At 42.9% G+C, this 21,694-nt stretch overlaps 1 protein-coding gene across 1 annotated transcript in view; it reads left to right on the top strand.

Annotated features, from left to right (window-relative positions):
- The window catches only part of cacna2d3a (calcium channel, voltage-dependent, alpha 2/delta subunit 3a), a 705,663-nt gene that overhangs the window by 487,868 nt on the left and 196,101 nt on the right, over window positions 1-21,694 (top strand). Inside the window, exons 19-21 of the mRNA XM_068052271.1 lie at window positions 3,012-3,109; window positions 3,206-3,299; window positions 10,955-11,050. Of these exons, the coding sequence (XP_067908372.1) occupies window positions 3,012-3,109; window positions 3,206-3,299; window positions 10,955-11,050 (288 nt within the window). The remainder of the gene's footprint in view (window positions 1-3,011; window positions 3,110-3,205; window positions 3,300-10,954; window positions 11,051-21,694) is intronic.

Raw genomic sequence — 21,694 nt, 5'->3', positions numbered from 1 at the left:
GCCAATCAAATTGAAGGATTGTGAAATAAACACTGCAAGGACTGAGAAGGAAGTGTAAATTAGAGTGGGTGAATTCAATGTCAAATTAGGTGCAGAAAGAGAAAAAAGAGAAAGAAAGATATAGTTAAGAGAGAGAAACAAGAGACAGTAAGAAAAAGTTTTTAAAAATTACAACATTACATTTTTAAAAATCTCCAACAATTAAATCCTGAAGGAATGAGTGTCCTCACTTGTGCTAGTTAATTTTCAGTGCCATTGAGGTTGATTGGTGGCAATTAACACTTAGCATGTGTTAAAAGGGTACTTAGACTTGAACTGGTAAGACATTACTTTCTGTGATGAGTTTAGTTTGCATCTACTGAGCAAAGACAGCAACTTCAGGCCATTCAATGCATTTCATTGGTGTGGTAGACAGTGAGTTGCTGTTTTCACGAAGCTAACAGCAGCTTCTGAATATTCATGTTTAACCTCACATCTGCCTGTCGCCTGAACTTACTATACCATTTTTGCACAAATAACAGTGAGTGCTATTTATCTCACAGTTGTTTTGACAGCATATTCTGGCCCCTTGTTCACTACAAAAATGACCTGCAGATAAAAATAGTTACACTTGTGAAATAAATGTTTGTTTCTCACATTTTATTCTTCTCCATATATCACGCTCAATGATGGTAACAGTCACAATTGCATCTAGCTTTTGTAATGCAAAAGCAAAAACTGTGCTTTCACATTACCAATGAAATGGAAGTTGGCTTTAAGCATGAATTGATTTGAGATAGCAACAAGAAGTTAAATCATTTTTGAGATATGCACTGAGAATGGTCCAGATAACCACCATAAGCTCTTGGTCTGTCCAACTGACAAGACAAATAATATGCAGACTGTGCGAGGGGTACTTTTCACTTTTGACAGTGTTGAAAAAATATCGGCAATTCTCAAATCTGCAGTAGATCTTGAAATTAACACTCCTATTTTAGACGAGGGACAATGAATGAGATTTATACATAAAATACACTTACAGCATATCAGCTTGCTAGAGAAGGAGAGATTCGCAGAAACAACATTGAAGCAGGGCTGCAATCATACCAGGTTATATTTTGAGGAGCCCTTGGTGTCGGGATCCTTGGCGAGTGGGGTGGGGGGGGGTGGGCTTGTAGATGACCCAAGATGAGACCAACCGCAGACCTCTACTCTGGCAGGGCCTGGCTCGATATTAGCGGCGGTGGCAAGGCCTCATGGTAGCCCCTCCTCCCCCCGCCGCTCGGTGACAGGACTGCAATTTAAATTTTTAAATAAACTAAAATTCCTGAATGAATTAATTTCACGTCGCCTCCTGATGTCCCACCACGCCTTCGGATCATCGTCCGGGGAAATGAGGCGGAACACTTGTGGGGAGAAGGGGGAGGTAAGTTTATCAGTGCGGGTGGGGGGGGGGGGTGAAAAGGAGTCAAATTAGCATAATGGGTGTCGAGGATGGTGGGAAGGGTTGTAGGTGAAGATTTGTGCAGTTTGGAGGGGCAAGGTCAGATGGTAAAGGAGAAGGGCAAATAATTAATCTAATTGTTATTGGGGGGGGTGGGAGAGGGGCAAAAGAGTTGGCGTTAGCTGCCTATGCGCAGGCGCTGACGTCATTTTGGACTTATAAAATTCAGCCCCATATTTCTACCATGGAGTCCAAATTCTGATGAAGGAAGTTAATACAGAGGACTCATAATTGTAGCCTGAGATATGCAGTGTAACAGAATGTTATTTATCTGCCTGCCACAGATTTGAACATATACTGGTAATCTGCACCATTTCCAGGGCATACCTGATCAGTAAAATAAAACCTTTATTTCTGCTGTGGCCCATTATCTCAGATTACAATAGCCCAAATTTTGCGGTCAGTGGCAAATGAATGGCATCAACCATTACTTATATTTACACTTGCCCACAACCTTTAAATGGCTTTAGAATTGGGACTTGCAGTTATTTGAAATCCATTTTGGTGCAGTGACTGCTATAGGGGATCTGAGGCCTGTGTGAGCTGGGCAAGCAACTGTATAGCTCCTTAACTAATCAAATTGAAGAATCCTTACTGTGGCATGCAGAGTCTGAACCAGGAAGTGTCAGTTGGAATATTTAATTCAATGCCAAATCATATACAGAAAGCAAAATAAAGAAGAGGAAAGAAAGATGGGATTAGAGAGAGCTAAAAGAGATAGAAAGAAAAAGTTAAAAAAAGCTTAATTTTTTTTCAATTTTTAAAAAATCTTAACAGTAATTAAAGTCTGACGATAGGTAAATGTTAATTTTCAGTGCCCATGCCATTAAAAAAATACTTACAGTGGAATGCTCAAACCCTAACCTTTTCTGGGGAGTTTAGTGCGTGCCTTGACATACAACTTCACGCCCTTCCATGTGTTTCAAGGCCAATACTTTTGGCAAGATACAGGTATGGCAAAGCTTCTGGATGAGCAGGGCAACTCAGACAGAAACTTCCTGATTTCCAGATTTAGCTGCACATGTGCAGTTGCCAGAAGCCAATGGCTGATATACATTCAATAATGGTGTGCTCTGATAACTTTACCATTACTTCTGCAAAATCTGGGCCATTGTGGATATTGTCACATTCCAGTTCATGGGAATCATCGGCTTGATTGAAGTCCTTTGAACTAAGTGTGCAAAAATGTATCTGACGTGTGCAGAGTTGATATAAGGGCTAATTTTCCTCTGCGTTACACCTGATGAACATTCACTTCCTGAGCACAAAGCAAAGGAAAAGAGGACAGTGATCTATGATGCCGGATCAACTGCCTTGCTCTGGGATACATTTGGCACTTTAAAACTGACCTAAACTAATTTGTAGAGCAAGATATTATCGCTGGGTACAAAGTAAGGTGGAGAATATTCAGACCTGAGCGCAGTCGGCCTTTATTTTGATACAGTTTACACATTAGCAAATTCAGATAAAGAATTATTGTACAGACTTGCTACAATCCTGATGTAATCAATTTTTCATCTGATTTCAGGAACTACTGTAATACTGACATACACCCTCAGTATCGTAACCTCTTTCAGCTGGAAGCTGTCAAACTCTTCCTCAAGGGAAAAGAGCCACTTCTACAGTGTAAATGCAATTTTTTTATGCATTACAATTTTATTCTATTAAAAAAATGACTGTGAGATTAAGAAGAAAATATTTGCTTTACCTATGTATCCACAGGTGACAAAGAATTAATCCAGGAAGTTCTTTTTGATGCTGTGGTGACAGCACCATTGGAAGCGTACTGGACCAGTTTAGCTCTGAACAGATCTGAGTAAGTATGTAACACTCTTATAGCATTGAAAAGAGTAATAAGAACAAGAGGAGAAATGTTTGTGGACCAAAGGCAAATTATAGGGCGTAGCTGTAATGTGCCTAAAATTGCAAGACAGTAAATAGTGCAATATCATTTATAACACACTTCATTATTTTAGCAAAGAAAATATGAAACACAAACTAATGTTCTCTATTAAAAAATAAACAAAATGAACTTGTCTGTAAGATGAAGGAAAAAGTCTTGTTTAAGTGCTTAAATGGGTGTGGATATGAAAGTTATCCTATATTCTTCCTATTCTCACAGTTTGTCAAAGAAAGCATTCTAAAGTGCTTTTATTAAATGAGCAACCTAAAACCCAATAAATGTATTTATCTAAAAAGAGCTATTTTGACCACCATGTATCAAGAAAGTCTCAGGAATTGTACTTGTCAGTTGAAATTCTCTATATTGCTTGACTGCCTAACCACTAGTGAAGGGTCTTTTTTCTGTGCAGTTATGTGCACGGAACATCACTGAAACCGTTGTGGAATATGATATCTTTCTCACACATTATGCAGTGCTGGTTCCTTTTTCTTGCTGTCTTCTTGCTTATTCTTCTTCCCATCGGCACCACAAATAATATGAAACCCGTTACAAGCTCCAAATTCTAACTTGTCACATCTTTCTCTTCTCATTCAAATGTACATTTGTGCAACATTCCTCACATCTCAATTCTGTCCATTTCCATCACTATTTCCAGTCTTTTGTATTTGTTCATGGGATGCAGGCATTGCTGGCAAGGCCAGTATTTATTGTCTATCCTTTATTGCCCTTCAAAAGATGGTGGTGAGTTGCCTTCTTGTACTATTGCAGTTTGTGTGATGAAGATACTCCCACAGTGCTGTTAGGTAGGGGGTTCCAGGGCTTTGGCCCAGTGACAATGAAGCAACAGTGATAAAGTTCCAAGTCAGGATGATGTGTGACTTGGAGGGGAACTTGCAAGTGGTGCTGTTCCCACGCACCTGCTGTCCTTGTTCTTCTAGGTGGTAGATGTCATGGGTTTGGGAGGTGCTGTTGAAGAAACCTCAGTGAGTTGCTGCAGTTCATCACATCTTGTAGATGGTACACACTGCTGCCAGGGTGCACTGGTGGTGGAGGGAGTGAATGTTTAAGATGGGGAAGGGGGTTCCAATCAAGCAGACTGTTTTGTCCTGGAGGGTGTCGAGCTTCTTCAGTGTTGTTGGAGCTGCACCCATCCAGACAATTGGGAGTATTCCATTACACTCCTGACTTGTGCCTTATAGATGGTGGAAAGGCTCTAGCGAGTCAGGAGGTGAGTCACTCAATGTAGAATACCCAGTCTCTGACCTGCTCTTGTAACCACAGTATTTATGTGGCTGATTCAGTTCAGTTTCAATCAGGTCAATGGTAAGCCCTTGGAATGTTGATGATGGGTGATTCAGTGATGAAAGTGCTGTTGAATCTCAAGAGAGATGATTAGACTCTCTATTGTTTGGTTATTATTGGTTATTGCCTAGCTCTTGTGTGGCGTGAATGTTACTTGCCAGTTACCAGCCCAAGCCTGAATGTTGTCTAGGTCTTGCTGCATTTGAACACAGACTGTTTCATTATCTGAGAAGTGTGAATGGAACTGAACACTGTGCAATTGTCAGAATACATCCTCACTTCAGACCTAATGATGCAGAGATGCTCATTGATGAAGCAGCTGAAGATGGTTGGGCCTAGGACACTGCCTTGCAGAATTCCTGCACCGATGTCCTGGGGCTAAGGTGATTGGCCATCTCCCACTTCTTTTTCACAGAATCACAGAATTGTTACAGTGTAAAAGGAGGCCATTCAGCCCATTGTGTCTGCACCGGCTCTCCAAAAGAACAATTCACTTCGTGCCATTCCCCTGCCTTCTCCCCATAATCCTGCACATTCTTCCTTTTCATATAACTGTATAATTCCCTTCTCAATGCTTCAGTTGAACCTGCCACCACCACACTGGCAGTGCATTCCAGACCTTAACCAGACTCGCTGCATGAAAGAGTTTTTCCTCATATCGCTTTTGCTTCTTTTACCAATCACTTTAAACCTGTGCCGTCTCATTCTCCATCCTTTCACCAGTACGAACAGTTTCTCCCTATCTACTTTTCCAGTCCTTCATGATTTTGAATACCTCTATCAGATCTCCTCTCAGACTTCTTTTCTCCAAAGAAAACAGTCCTAACTTCTCCAATTTATCTTCATAACTGAAGCTCCTCATACCTGGAACCATTTTCGTGAATCTTTTCTGTACTTTCTCCAATGCCCTCACAACTTTCCTAAAGTACGGTGCCCAGAACTGGACGCAGTACTCCAGCTGAGGCCGAACTAATGTCTTATACAAGTTCAACATAACCTCCTTGCTCTTGTACTCTATGCCCCTATTAATAAAGCCCAGGATACTGCTTGCTTTATTTAACCAGTCTGTCAACCTGTCCTGCCACCTTCAATGACATACGCACATGAACACCCAGGTCCCTCTGCTTCTGCATCCCCTTTAGAATTGTGCCTTTTATTTTATATTGTCTCTCCATTTTCTTCCAACCAAAATGGTCAGTTCGCATTTCTCTTCATGAACTTCATCTGCCACCTGTCTGCCCGTTCCACCAACTTGTCTATGTCCTTTTGCAGTTCTACACTATCTTCCTCACAGTTCATAATTCTTCCAAGTTTCATCTCATCTGCAAAATTTTAAATTGTGCCCTGTACACCAGGAAAAGCAAGGTTCCCAATACGAACCCTTGCAGAATTCCACTACAAACTTTACTCCAGCTCGAAAAATATCCATTAACCACTATTCTTTATCTTCTGTCACTCTGCCAATTCTGTATCCATATTGCTAATGTCCCGTTTATTCCATGAGCCATAACTTTGCTCACAAGTCTGCTGTGTGGCACTGTATCAAGCGCCTTTTTGAAGTCCATATACACCACATCAACAGCATTGCCCTCAGCCCTGTTACCTCTTCAAAAATACTCCAGCAAGTCAGTTAAACATGATTTTCCCTTAAGAAATTCATGCTAGCTTTCTTTCATTAACCGCATTTGTCTATGTGACCTATTAATTTTGTCCCGAATTATTGTTTCTAGAAGTTCCAACCCCTCCCCCCGCCCCCCCACAACGAAGTTAAACTGACTGGCCTGTAGTTGCTGGGCCTATCTTTACACTCTTTTTTGAACAAAAGTGTAATGTTTGCCATTCTCCTGTCCTCTGGCACACCCCCGCGACTAACAAAGACTGAAAAATTATGGCCAGTGCCTCTGCAATTTCCACTCTCACTTCCCTCAGTATCCTTGGATGCATCTCCTCTGGTCCTGGTGCCTTATCCACTTTAAGTGCAGACAGTCTGTTCAATACCTCCTCCTTTTCAATTTTAAACCATTCCAGTGTCTGATTATCTCCTCTTTCACCATTTTTGTAATAACAGAAAGACAAGTTCTGCCTTTGGTTGAGTATTCCTCTTCAAATTTATTTCTTAGAATCATAGAATGGCTAGAGCACAGAAGGAGGCCATTCGGCTTGTTGTGTCCATGCTGGTTCTCTGCAAGAGCATCTCAGTTAGTCCCATTCCCTGCCCTTTCCCCATGGTCCTGCAACTTTTTTTCTCTTTTGATAATTATTTAATTCTCTTTTGAAATCCACAATTGAATATGCCTCCACCATCCTTTCAGGTAATACATTCCAGATCCTTGAGTACCTGTTCCAAATTCCAGTCAGTCAGCACATAGACAGTGGGTTGAATGGCCTCCTTCTGTGCTGTAATTTTTTTCTGTTTTTATTTTTCTACAGGAGTGGGTTCATTTTGACTTGAATTAGCAGATTATGCCCTCCTGTGGCTTAAAATATCTCTTCCTCACCTCCCTGAATTCTACAATAACTAATCCTTTCTAGAACTATTCAACTTTTTAATCAAGCAAAATTAAATCTATCATTGCTAACTTTCCCAATACTGAAAACAGTGTTCTCATTGGCTCCATTGCTCACCTTCAGCAGTGGCTCCATTTTTCTTCTTGTGAGCATTCCAACTCATCAATCTGTCAAACCCTATCCTGATCACCTTGATAATTCAAGGTGATGACCTCCAACTCTAACTGTTACACTGAATCTGTTTCCTCACAGCTGTTCTTCTCTCATCACTGACTCAGATCTGTCCCTTGAAGAATATCCTGCAACGCAGAGAATAGTTAGAATGTGGAACCTGCTCCCATAAGAAGTAATTGAATCGACCAGCACAGATGCATTTAAGGGGCATCTAGACAAACATGTGAGGGTGAAAGGAATAGTAGGTTATGCCAAAAGGATGAGATGCAGTAAAAGTTTGATGAGGCTTATGTGGGTCATGAACACCTACGTGGACCAGTTGGGAATACACCCTGCTGTACATTCTAATTCTATGTAAATTACATTCTGTAAATCAGTCCCAACTTGTTTTGTAATATAAGTCACTCAGCAGGACCAGTCAAAAGAAAATTCTTTGCTATTTTTCCCTGGGCCAAGTACAAGTAAATTGCTATTTCACCATCCAAGGCCCCAAACACTCCTTCCAGGTGCCAAATTTTCATCTTCCTAAGGTAGAATATTACACAAAAGTGAGCCATTTTGAAATGAAGAATTAAAAAGCAGATTTTTAAAGGTGTGAGATTATTAAATGTTGGTGATTTAGAGGGATTTGGCTGTTCTTGTACACAAGTCACAGAAAGATAATATGCAAGTACATCAAGCAATTAGGAAGGCAAATGGTATGTATAAGAGTAAGGAAGTCTTGCTGTAATTATATAAGGCTTGGGTGAGACCACACATACTGTGTATAATTTTGGTCTCCTTACTTAAGGAAGGATATATTTGCCTTAGAGGAGGTTTACTAGATCGATTCTTGGGACGAGAGGACTGTCCAATGAGGAAAGATTGAGTAGAATGCCCTTATGTTCTCTGGAGTTCAGAAGAATGAGATGTGATCTCATTGAAAGACATAAAATTCTTCGCGGTCTTGACGGGATAGATGCTGAAAATTTATTTCCCCTAGCTGGAGAGTCTAGAACTAGGAGACAAAGTGTCAGGATATGGGTTGGCTATTTAGGACAGCAATGTGGAGAAAGTTCTTCATTCAGATGGTTGTGAATCTTTGGAATTCTCTATTCCAGAGGGCTGAGATTGCTCAGTCATTGAGTATATTCAAGATTGATAGATTCTTGGGCACTAAGGGATATGGAGATAGGGTGGAAAGTGGAGTGATGTAAAAGTTGAGCCATGATCTTATTTAGTGACAGAACAGACTCACGGAGTTGTATGGCCTGTTCCTATTCCTTACGTTTGTACATTTACTCAATTCAGTGGTTCAAGCAATCTTGCCTGTAAAAAGTCGCTGAACATGAATCTCAGATTGCCATTGGAACACATGTCTTCTGAATTGAACCACATATTTTATGATCTTGAGAGATTTTAATAAATATTTCAGACACTGAAAAATATTCCCCAAGTCAAAATCAAATAATATATACAGTTTTTCCTTCTTTCCTTTTCTTTTTATCTGTTCCACACTTCATATTGTTACAGGCGTTTTGTTTTTAAAAATAAAACTTTGAATTCGGTGTGTTTAAAAAACTGAGAAAAGGATTTTTTTGTTCAGTGGACAATAACCTGCAAATAGCTGGAATTCCTGCAATGTTTTGAAAGGAAGTCACAACAAAAGTTGAACTTTATGGGTGCTTTGAAAGGAAGTTGAACTTGTACAAGGACAGGAAAGCCAGCAATTTCAAGGAAATCACAGGGCTTTGAGATTTCTTCAGAGTAGTTCTTGAGTGACAAGGGGAGACTGAATTTTATGAGCCCTCTGACATTGGGGTCCTGGCAGGGAGGCCCAGAAAATTCTTGAAGGCCCTGCCACATTTTAACAGCGGCAGCAAGGCCTCGGTGCGGGCGGCAGGGCTTTCATTTACCTAATAAAACTTATGCAAACACATGTTAATTACCTTCCCTGGACCAGCCCGCCATCTCATGCTAATATTCCGGCCGATGGCCGTACGTCCCACGCCTTCTGTTTCCTGTTTGGGATTCAAGGCGAGACACTGGGGTGGGGAGGGGGAGGAGTTTAATTTCAGGTTGGGAGGGGTGTGGGATCAGGAAAAACTGCTCCAATTGATTGTGGGGATGGTGGGAAGGGGTTGAGGGTCAAAAGCTCTGACATTGGGGGGTGGGGGGGGGGGTGCGGTTAAAGGCCAGCATTTTCCAAAGTGGTATTTAGGAGGAAAATGTTAATTTATGAAATGAGAACTCAGTAGTGCTGGGGGGGCGGGGGGGGAGTGGGGAGGGGAAGAGGGTAATCAAAGATAAATAAAATTTTCTGCACTTTCTACTGAAATGGCACCTTTAAACATGCAAATGAAAGTGAAGGGCCTGAAGCCCTTTAAAAATGGCACTGGCGCCTGCGCAGTGGTGCTGGACACTGCTGCCTGGGACAGAGCGGCCGCCCTCGATGACGTAGAGGGGGCTCCATTTAAATGAGCCCCCATGCGAAATATCGCTGGGGTTCAGCGGCGGCCGCTGCATACAGGCAGACTGCTAACTTCAAAACGCGCCACCGCAATGTGAAGTGTGCTAATAAAATTCAGGCTACTATGTCTGGACATGTGACCATGTTCAGAAAGGTTCTTTTTTCACCTTGGACCCTTTAAAAAGCCTGTGAATTGGACATCTTTGCTTTGACCTCCCTGAAGCAAGAGAGAGAAGACCAAGAAAAGTGTTACATCTCTCTGTAAAGGAGACTTGCGTCTCTTGAAAAGGAACCCTGCATTTAAAAGATGGAAGATTCCTGTTGCCTCCAGTTTCTGAAGAATTCCTGCGTCCAGTGACACTCCTGCTGCCATCCTGAATTCTACTGCTAGACTGCTGCTTCAAAACCCAAGCAGACCTGTGGCTACACCCCGATGGAAGACCTATCTGATGCCTGCTGCAGTTAAATTGCCGTGAACGCCTACCCATCACGGACTGTTCATCAACCCAGCCTGGAGAGACTTCAAGTGGCATCTGACCATTCGACTCTGGGACACCAAGCTGTATCAAAAACATCCTACCAGAACGTGATAAACTCAATTATTTTTTATGTTTCCTTCTATTCCTAAGAAACAGCTGTAAACCACAAAATCCCTTTTCCCCAGTTAACTGGGTTTTTTTTGAATGTATGTGTGAGTGCATGAGGATTAAGGAAATAAGGGGGTTTACATATATAGATTTATCTCATTAGTTAAGATCTATTATTTCTTTTCTAATAAATAGTTAATGTTGTTATTTAAAGAAACCTGGTTTGATGTGCTTTATTCTGGGGGGAAAATACAGTGTTTAATTTGGCTATTTTTCGGTAGGTGGGAAACTTTATTTGATATGCTATGACCTGTGGAGCAGTGGGACTGAATTAACAGTGCATTACTCCCATCTTGATCGTAACAATATAGTTTTATTTGAGATCTTTCTGCAATATGTATTCAACGCTATGTATTCAATGATTAGACAAAGATGAGATAGCATTGCAATATGAGTTCTTCATATTTGCACCTGCAATATGGATTTTAGTTGGGTGGGTTGGTTGTTCTGTTTTAAGTACATTTATCCTGTTGGATATCTTCTTTCAGAAATGCTGACAAGGGTGTTGAAGTTTCTTTCCTGGGAACTCGCACAGGCCTAAGCCGCATCAATCTGTTTGTCGGACAAGAACAACGTACTAATCAGTAAGCTTCATTGTCAATTATTAGCGCTTATTTAACAGCAGAATGAATACTTCAGTTGCTTCTGTTAGATTTCATAAAGAAATAACTCTGAATTCCTGAAATCTTCAATGAGTAAAATTGCCCAATGATTACATTTAAGTAGATCTATTTCATATTAGTTGTTATATTGTTTAATGAAAGTTTTGTAAAATATTCATAATGATCATCTTAATAGTATTTTCTGTAGCATTTTGCAATCAGTGAAAGAACATATTTGTTAAAAAGCTGATAATTAGAACCATGAAGATACTGGACGTAGATTCTGAAAGCATCTGTGAATATTTTCATTGCAAAGACTCCGTTTAATTGTAATAGGCTTTCCTGGCCTTATTCTTAATATTGTTCTTTACATTTCTGCCCCAAGTATGTCAGCTTTCATCCGGTAGCTAAATTATTGTATCATTAATAATGATGAGGCTTTGAAATACTGTTAATTATTACAAGTATGGGTTATTAAATACATCATGAAAATGATGATAATGGCCAGAATCTGTTGGCCCTTCAGGTCCAATTATTATTGTGCCACGAGCTGCCAGAAGTTCAAATTGGTAACGGCACAGCCAGGGCAACAGGTTATCTGGGACCTTAGTGAATGATAGGACCAACAATCTATCTCTTTAACCAATGGGATGTGAGGATTAAGAATGAAGTAGAGGAATGGCACAGAAGGAAATCGGGGAAACTAGAGTCAATTTAAGTTGAGAAAGACATATGAAGAGGGGGAAAGAAAGATTGAATTAAAAGTGACATAGGAAAGAGACAGACAGAAAAAGTAAGAAAAATGTAAAACCAAATATCGTTTAAAAATCTCTAAGAACAATTTACGACTGTAGGAATGGGACTCCACAGTTTCAATTGTTCTCTTTCTGGGCTGGAGAAGTTGAGAGACATTGCAGGAGCATAAATCCTGTCATTAGCCGGGTCCTTGAGCTGTTCAGTATCTAACTTTCTGTGCCAAGTTTAACTAATAATTAATGCACCAACACAGCAATTTCTAGAAACTCACAGGGAGGTTGAGGGCAGACTGCCATATTTGCAAGGCTAATGGCAGAGCAGCACAAACTATCCAGCAATTTGTGGCTCATGAAGTATTGCTTTCTCACCACAAATTGCTGGAGGAATTACACATTAATAATAGTATGCATATTATACTCACTGTTACTTTTCCAGCAAATTCTGGCCCAGTGTTTTCAGTATCAGCTAAAAGAAGTCTAATTTTGGCTAAATATTGTGGCCTGGATTTTCTGCTCGATTGAGCTTTTTTTTCAGTGTAATTCCCTTGATATCAAGTAACTGGCACAAAAGATCACAGAATTTTAAGTGCAAATTGTGTTCAATGCAAATCGAGTTTCCACAACCTTTTACATTAGTTTTTGAAACATCACACTAGAAGCAGGCCCCGACTACAAAACCGGCCATTGGAATTTTCTACTAATTACACTCCTTTGCAGACCTTTGAAGAGGCTTTCCAAAAATTAAGCTGAGTGCTAGGACATGAATAGGTATGTTTTTAAAGATTTTTGGTTTTTTTACTTACTGAGGAATTGATTACTGTACCCCAATCTAACTAGAAAGTTGTTTTGTGCATTCACTAAAAGTCATTTTCAATCATTTAAAATTGAGTTACTCAGGTGGTGGATTGACATTGATTTAAAATGCTTATTTTTTGTGATCAATCTGTCTGCAAATGCGACATGAAGTCCTGTGACATTGATCACAAGTCGTGGGAGTCAGTTGCCAGCGATCGCCAGAGCTGGTGGGCAGCCATAAAGGCGGGGCTAAAGTGTGGCGAGTTGAAGAGACTTAGCAGTTGGCATGAAAAAGGGCAAGGGGAGAGCCCCGACAAACAATTTTTTCTGCAGCACCTGTGGAAGAGTCTGTCACTCTAATATTGGCCTTTATAGTCACTCCAGGCGCTGCTGCACAAACCACTGACCACCTCCAGGCTCTCACCCATTGTCTTTCGAGACAAGGAGGCCAAAGAAGAAGAAGAAGAATCTGTTTTCAGCTTTATTAATCAAATATATCAAGGAATATTTTTAAAGACTTTTTTTTAAAAAGCTGCCCAGTTGTGCTGGTTCATGGCAAATTTTGTGTTTGGTGATATGCAAATGAGTTTGACCAAAAACTCAGGGGGAATAAAGCACTTTTCATAATGGACACAATTTACACCCGTTCTGCCGATTGTGGCCAAAGGGGAAACCCTACACCAATGTTATTTACAGAAAATTGTGTCAATTTTGGTGAATTGAAGTTGGAATGCTTTTATGGCCTGTGTGAATTCTAGGGTAAGAGGAAGGTTATTAATCATGTTTGTGCTCAGATATCTTTTGGGATTGGTCTGGATGTTAGGATGTGAGTAACACTCGAAAGCTTTGGCTCCTGTATTCATGCAAGGAAGGGCATTTTATTGATCTCTCAATTGTTTAAAATCTCAGAAGTTAGAGATTTTGCCTCCTGGACCAACGCAAGTTCTCTGCGCGTAGATACTGCTGGGAACCTCAGGTAGGCCCCCTGTTCCCAGGAGATGCTATCTTACTGATGTCAATACTTAAAAGATTACATCTCTGCAATCACGACAGGAGCTCTGTACAGATAGGTAGTAGCAAAGCCATTGATATTTGTATAGAGGAAAATGCGAAATACATCAGGCGCTTGGCTATACTTGCATTAACCTTTACCTCTTGTGGTACCAAAGGCAGAGGCAACATTAAAATAGAAGCAAAATACTGCAGATGCTGGAAATCTGAAATAAAAACAAAAATGCTGGAAATACTCAGCAGGTCTGGTAGCATCTGTGGAGAGAGAAACAAAGTTAACATTTCAGGTCTGTGACCTTTCATCAGAACTGGCAAAGGTTAGAAATGGATTAGGTTTTAAGCAAGTGAAGGGGAGGGGGGTGGGGGAGAGAACAAAGGGGAAGGTGTTTGAGAGGGCAGAGGGTGATTAAATAACAAAGCTGTCCTGGGACAAAGCATGTGTTAATGCTTGTGGTGAAAGACAAAGGCCGGAATTCTACGCCACCCCAGTGAGCCGAATGGTGGCATGGGTGTTCCGTAAAATTGAATGGGAGGCCTTCCCGATCCTCTGCCACGTCTGGCCAACTTTTTGGAGGTCGGGGTGGGGGGGAAACTTAAGGGCCTTTACCCATCTCCACGGGTATTTTACCCATGGCAAGCGGGCGTGTTGGGGATGTGGAAGGCCGCACAGTGAGAGCTGCTGGCCTTTCTACGCCCAGGGGGGTGTCCTGACAATTGGGCACAGGGTGCCCAATTGAGGGCCGCCCCCGCCTCCCAACCCACCCCCGGGACCCAAGACCATCCCCCCCTCCTCCGAAACGAACACCCTTGCCTCACCAGGACACGACTGATCACCCTGGTGAGGCATCCAGAACCTACCTTCGATCCCTGCTCCATGGCATCCTCATCGCTCGGCTGGCCTGCAGTCACAGCAGTGGCCACCACTCCCGGTGGCGTTGCTGGGACTAAAACCTGCTGGTTTGATGATTGGCCGGCAGCTCAATGAGACAGGACTTCCTCCCATAAGCGGGTGAAAGTCGTGCCTCGGGACAATCAAAGCCTGGGGACCCGTAAAATGCAGGACAGATCCCTGGGCTAGGCAGAAGCAGGTTCGTCACCGACTTTTACATCAGTGGTGAATTCACGTCTGCCAAAGATAAAATTCCGGCCAAAGCATTAGTCCAGAGAGACTGTTAATAGCAGAATAATGAGCAGCTACATGACTACATGAAAAGCAGGCACATGGTTAAAAAATAAAATGTTAAAAAAAAGGCAAGTCATGCTCTGAAGTTATTGAACTCAATGTTCAGCCCGCAAGGCTGTAGCGTGCCTAATCGAAAGATCAGGTGCTGCTCCTCGAGCTTGTGTTGATGTTCACTGGAACACTGGAGCTAGCTAAAGACAGAAATGTTGGCATGAGATCTCTGACACTTCCCTTCCCTTCCTCAACTTCTCTGTCCCAATCTCTGGGGTTAGACTGTCCACTAACATTCATTATAAGCCCACCGACTCCCACAGCTACCTTGGTTACACTTCTTCACACCCTACTTCCTGTAAGGACTCCATTATGTTCTCCCAGTTTCTCCATCTCTGATGTATCTGCTCTGATGATGCTACCTTCCACAACAGCACCTCTGATATGTCTTCCTCTTTCCTCAACCCTGTGGTTGACAGGGCCCTCAACCGTGTCCGGCCCATTTCCCGCACTTCTGCCCTCATGCCTTCCCATCCCTCCCAGAACCGTGACAAGGTTCCCCTTGTCCTCACTTTCCACCCCACCAGCCTCCACATCCAGAGGATCATCCTCCGCCATTTCCGCCACCTTCAGCGTGATGCCATCACCAAACACATCTTCCCCTCCCCTTCCCTGTCAGCATTCCAAAGGGATCGTTCTCTCCATGACACCCTGGTCCACTCCTCCATTACCCCCGACATCTCATCCCCTTCCCACGGCACCTTCCCATGCAACCACTGCAGCTGTAATACCTGCCCTTGTACCTCCTCTCTCCTCACTATCCAAGGCCCCAAAAACTCCTTTCAGGTGAAGCAGCAATTTATTGTACTTCTTTCAATATAGTCTACTGTATTCGCTGCTCACAATGCGGTTTCCTCTACACTGGGGAGACCAAACGCAGATTGGGTGACCGTTTTGCGGAACACCTCCGCTCAGTCCGAAAGCATGGCCCCAAGCTTCCGGTTGCTTGCCATTTTAACGCTTTCCCCTTGCTCTTATGCCAACATTTCTGTCTTTGGCCTGCTCCAGTGTTCCAGTGAACATCAACGCAAGCTCGAGGAGCAGCACCTGATCTTTCGATTAGGCACGCTACAGCCTTGCAGACTGAACGTTGAGTTCAATAACTTCAGAGCATAACTGGCCTTTTTTTAATATTTTATTTTTTAACCATGTACCTGCTTTTCATGTAATCAGAGCTGCTCATTATTCTACTATTAACAGTCTCTCTGAACTAATGCTTTGTCTTTCACCACAAGCATTAACACACACTTTACCTTTGTCCCAGGACAGCTTTGTTATTTAATCACCCTCTGCCCTACCAAACACCTTCCCCTTTGTTCTCTCCCCCACCCCCCTTCCCCTTCACTTGCTTAAAACCTAATTCGTTTCTAACCTTTGCGAGTTCTGATGAAAGGTCACAGACCTGAAACGTTAACTTTGCTTCTCTCGCCACAGATGCCGCCTGGCCTGCTGAGTATTTCTGGCACTTTTTGTCTCTATTGCAGAGGCAACATTGTTGAAAATGTCAGCAGATTTAGTGGTGTTCATTGTCTCTGTTATACACAGAACACTAGAAGTTTTATTTTACAAGGTTACTGCCAGCACAAGTAGTGCTGTCAGCAACGATGTTGTTATTTAAATGAGTTAAGATATATTTAAAGAAATATTCTAAACTAAAACTGACAAGGTCATTGAACAAAGAACAAAGAACAGTACAGCACAGGAACAGTCCATTCGGCCCTCCAAGCCTGCGCCGATCTTGATGCCTGCCTAAACTAAAATCTTCTGCACGTCCGGGGACCGTATCCCTCTATTCCCATCCTATTCATGTATTTGTCAAGATGCCTCTTAAATGTCGCTATCGTATCTGCTTCCACCACCTCCCCTGGCAGCAAGTTCCAAGCACTCACCACCCTCTGTGTAAAAAAACTTGCCTCGCACATCCCCTCTAAACTTTGCCCCTCGCACCTTAAACCTATGTCCCCTAGTAACTGACTCTTCCATCCTGGAAAAAAGCTTCTGACTATCCACTCTGTCCATGCCACTCATAACTTTGTAAACCTCTATCACATCGTCCCTCCACCTCCGTCGTTCCAGTGAAAACAATCCCTCATCCTGGTAAACCTCCTCTGTACCTTCTCCAAAGCCTTCACGTCCTTCTGGTAGTGTGGCGACCAGAATTGCCCGCAATATTTTAAGTGTGGCCTAACTAAGATTCTGTACAGCTGCAACATGACTTACCAATTTTTATACTCTATGCCCCGACCGATGAAGGCAAGCATGCCGTATGCCTTTTTGACTACCTTATCCACCTGCGTTGCCACTTTCAGTGACCTGTGGACCTGTACGCCCAGATCTCTCTGCCTGTCAATACTCCTAAGGGTTCTGCCATTTACTGTATACCTCCCACCTGCATTAAACCTTCCAAAATGCATTACCTCACATTTGTCCGGATTAAACTCCATCTGCCATTTCTCCGCCCAAGTCTCCAACCGATCTATATCCTGCTGTATCCTCTGACCATCCTCATCATTATCCGCAACTCCACCAACCTTTGTGTCGTCCGCAAACCTACTCATCAGACCAGCTACATTTTCCTCCAAATCATTTATGTATACTACAAACAGAAAAGGTCCCAGCACTGATCCCTGCGGAACACCACTAGTCACATCCCTCCATTCAGAAAAACACCCATCCACTGATACTATCTGTCTTCTATGACCGAACCAGTTCTGTATCCATCTTGCAAGCTCACCTCTGATCCCGTATGACTTCACCTTTTGCACCAGTCTGCCATGCGGGACCTTGTGAAAGGCTTTACTAAAGTCCATATAGATAACATCCACTGCCCTTCCTTCATCAATCATCTTCGTCACTTCCTCAAAAAACTCTATCAAATTAGTAAGGCACGACCTTCCCTTCACAAAACCATGCTGTCTCTCACTAATAAGTTTGTTTGTTTCCAAATGGGAGTAAATCCCGTCCCGAATAATCCTCTCTAATAGTTTCCCTACCACTAACGTAAGGCTCACCAGCCTATAATTTCCTGGATTATCATTGCCACCCTTCTTAAACAAAGGCACAACATTGGCTATTCTCCAGTCCTCTGGGACCTCACCTGTAGCCAATGAGGATGCAAAGATTTCTGTCAAGGCCCCAGCAATTTCTTCCCTTGCCTCCCTCAGTATTCTAGGGTAGATCCCATCAGGCCCTGGGGACTTATCTACCTTAATGCTTTGCAAGACACCCAACACCTCCTCCTTTTTGATAATGAGATGACTGAGTCTATCTGCACTCCCTTCCCTAGGCTCATCATCCACCAAGTCCTTCTCTTTGGTGAATACTGATGCAAAGTACTCATTTAGCACCTCGCCCATTTCCTCTGGCTCCACACATAGATTCCCATCTCTGTCCTTGAGTGGGCCAACCCTTTCCCTGGTTACCCTCTTGCTCTTTATATACGTATAAAAAGCCTTGGGATTTTCCTTAATCCTGTTTGCCAATGACTTTTCATGACCCCTTTCAGCCCTCCTAATTCCTTGCTTAAGTTCCTTCCTACTGTCTTTATATTCCTCAAGTGCTTCATCTGTTCCTAGCCTTCCAGCCCTTACAAATGCTTCCTTTTTCTTTTTGACTAGGCTCACAATATCCCGTGTTATCCCAGCTTCCCGAAACTTGCCAAACTTGTCTTTCTTCCTCACAGGAACATGCTGGTCCTGGATTCTAATCAGCTGACGTTTGAAAGACTCCCACATGTCAGATGTTGATTTACCCTCAAACAGCCGCCCCCAATCTAAATTCTTCAGTTCCTGCCTAATATTGTTATAATTAGCCTTCCCCCAATTTAGCACCTTCACCCGAGGACTACTCTTATCCTTATCCACAAGTAACTTAAAACTTATGGAATTATGGTCACTGCTCCCGAAATGCTCCCCCACTGAAACTTCGACCACCTGGCCGGGCTCATTCCCCAATACCAGGTCCAGAATGGCCCCATCCCTAGTTGGACTATCAACATACTGTTTCAAGAAGCCCTCCTGGATGCTCCTCACAAATTCAGCCCCATCCAAGCCCCTAGCACTAAATGAGTCCCAGTCAATATTGGGGAAGTTAAAATCACCCACCACCTTTTACATCCCCCTCTATCCCGCCTGAAGCTTCTAAATCCTGGAACATTTAGCTGCCAATCCTGCCCTTCCTTCAACCAAGTCTCTGTAATAGCAACAACATCATATTTCCAAGTACTAATCCAAGCTCTAAGTTCATCTGCCTTACCTGTTATACTTCTCGCATTGAAACAAATGCACTTCAGACCACCAGTCCCGCTGTGCTCAGCAAGATCTCCCTGCCTGCTCTTCCTCTTTGTCCTACTGGCCTTATTTACTATGTCCTCCTCATTTATTTCACTAGCTGTCCTACTGCTCTGGTTCCCACCCCCCTGCCACACTAGTTTAAACCCTCCCGAGTGACACTAGCAAACCTTGCAGCCAGGATATTAGTGTCCTTCCAGTTTAGATGCAACCCATCCTTCTTGTACAGGTCCCATCTGTCCCTGAAGAGAGCCCAATGGTCCAGATATCTGGAACCCTCCCTTCTACACCAACTGCTCAGCCACGTGTTTAGCTGCACTATCTTCCTATTTCTAGCCTCACTGGCACGTGGCACAGGGAGTAATCCAGAGATCATAACCCTAGAGGTCCTGTTTTTTTAACTTACTACCTAACTCCCTAAACTCCTCCTGCAGGACCTCATCACTCTTCCTGCCTATGTCATGGGAACCGATGTGTACCACAAGCTCTGGCTGTTCACCCTCCCCCTTCAGAATGCCCCCTGTCCGTCCAGAGACATCCTTGACCCTAGCACCAGGGAAGCAAAATACCATCCTGGAGTCTCTTTCACGTCCACAGAAGCGCCTATCTGTGCCCCTGACTATAAAGTTGTCAATAACTATTGCTCTTCTGCGCTTTGTCCCTCCCTGCTGAACAACAGTGCCAGCCGTGGTGCCACTGCTCTGGCTGCTGCTGTTGTTTTCCCCTGATAGGCCACCCCCCCCAACAGTATCCAAAACGGTATACTTGTTAGAGAGGGGGATAGCCATAGGGGATTCCTGCACTGACTGCCTGCCCCTTCTAGCGGTCACCCATCTATCTATCTATCTGCCTGCACCTTGGGTGTAACCACTTCTCTAAAACTCCTGTCTATGACGCTTTCCGCCACCTGCATGCTCCTAAGTGCATCCAGTTGCCGCTCCAACCGATCCATGCGGTCTGTGAGGAGCTGCAACTGGGTACACTTCCGGCACATGTAGTCGTCCGGAATGCTGGAAGCGTCACAGACCTCCCACATCTCACAGGTGAAGCACTTCACCCCTCTAACTGTCATTTCTAGCACTAATTAGTTAATTAATATAAAATAAATAAATACTTATTAAATCCTTACTAAATTATGATACACTTAACTATATGGTCCCTAGTGCTAGATTTCTACAATAAATACTAAATGCTAACTAAATACAGTAATCTCCTCCCTCTGGTTTAGTTACTCTACTTATTAATTAGTTAATTAGTGCTTTAATCAATTTTTATCAGTTTTATTTTCAAATTCGGTACAGATTCCCTACCAGCCAATTAGGTCACAGCTTTCCTGTGACGTCACTTTTTCAGTTTTTTTTCCCCACCCGAGGTAACTTACCGCTCTGGAACTCCGCCCTCCGAGTCTGCTTCATGCTGTGTGAACATCAACTGCATCAGCTATATAATTCAGGGAGGGAATGCAGGACAAATAAAGCCCCTATAATGAGTACTATATGACTGAATAGCAGCAGACTGTGTGAGATAATAATTTTCTTTCTCTGGTCTTGAGTTCCAAGCATTCAGTGTGTCCACATAAATATAACAATGCCCCCAAATAACAAATCAAGAGCTGAAGCACAAGAACCAAGACCTGTTATCATCTGGGGAGAAAACTCTAGGGAGATAGAATCATAGAAAGTTTAAGGCACAGAAAGAGGCCACTCAGCCCATCGTGTCTGTGCCGGCCAAAAAACGATCCACCTATTCTAATCCCACCTTCCAGCATTTGGTCTGTAGCCCTGCAGATTACAGCACTTGAGGTACAAATCCAGACTCCTTTTGAGTGAGTTGAGGGTCTCTGCCTCAACTACCCTTTCAGGCAGTGAGTTCCAGCCCCCACCACCCTCTGCATTATAAAGCTTTTCCTCATCTCCCCTCTAATTTGTCTACTAATCACTTTAAATCTATGCCCCTTCATCACTGACCTCTCTGCTAAGGTGAATAGACCCTTCACCTCCACTCTATATAGGCCCCAAAAAATTTTGTACATTTCCATCAGATCTTCCCTCAGCCTTCTCTGTTCCAAGGAAAACAATCCAGCCTACACAATCCTTCCTCATAGCTGCATTTCTCCAGTCCTGGCAACATCCTCATAAATCTCCTCTGTACCCTCTCTGGTGCGATTACATTCTTTCTGTAATAAGGTGACCAGAACTGCACACAGTACTCAAGTTGTGGCCTAACCAATGAGTTATACAGTTCCAGCATAACCCCCCTGCTCTTATATTCTATACCTCAGCAAGTAAAGGACTCCAAATGCCTTCTTAACCTTCTTAGCGACCTGTCCTGCTACCTTCAGGGATCTGTGGACATTCACTCCAAGGTCCCTCACTTCCTCTACACTTCAGTATTTTCCCATTTATGGTGTATTCCTTTGCCTTGTTTGACCTCCCCAAATGCATCACCTCACACTTCTCCAGGTTGAATTCCATTTGCCACTTTTCTGCCCATCTGACCAGACCATCAATATCTTCCTGCAGTCTACAGCTATCCTCCTCGC

Source organism: Heterodontus francisci, chromosome 19 (genome assembly GCF_036365525.1).
Source record: "Heterodontus francisci isolate sHetFra1 chromosome 19, sHetFra1.hap1, whole genome shotgun sequence".
NCBI lineage: Eukaryota > Metazoa > Chordata > Chondrichthyes > Heterodontiformes > Heterodontidae > Heterodontus > Heterodontus francisci.
Note: the sequence above shows the minus strand (reverse complement) of the source record. Positions and strands in the feature narration are given on the sequence as shown.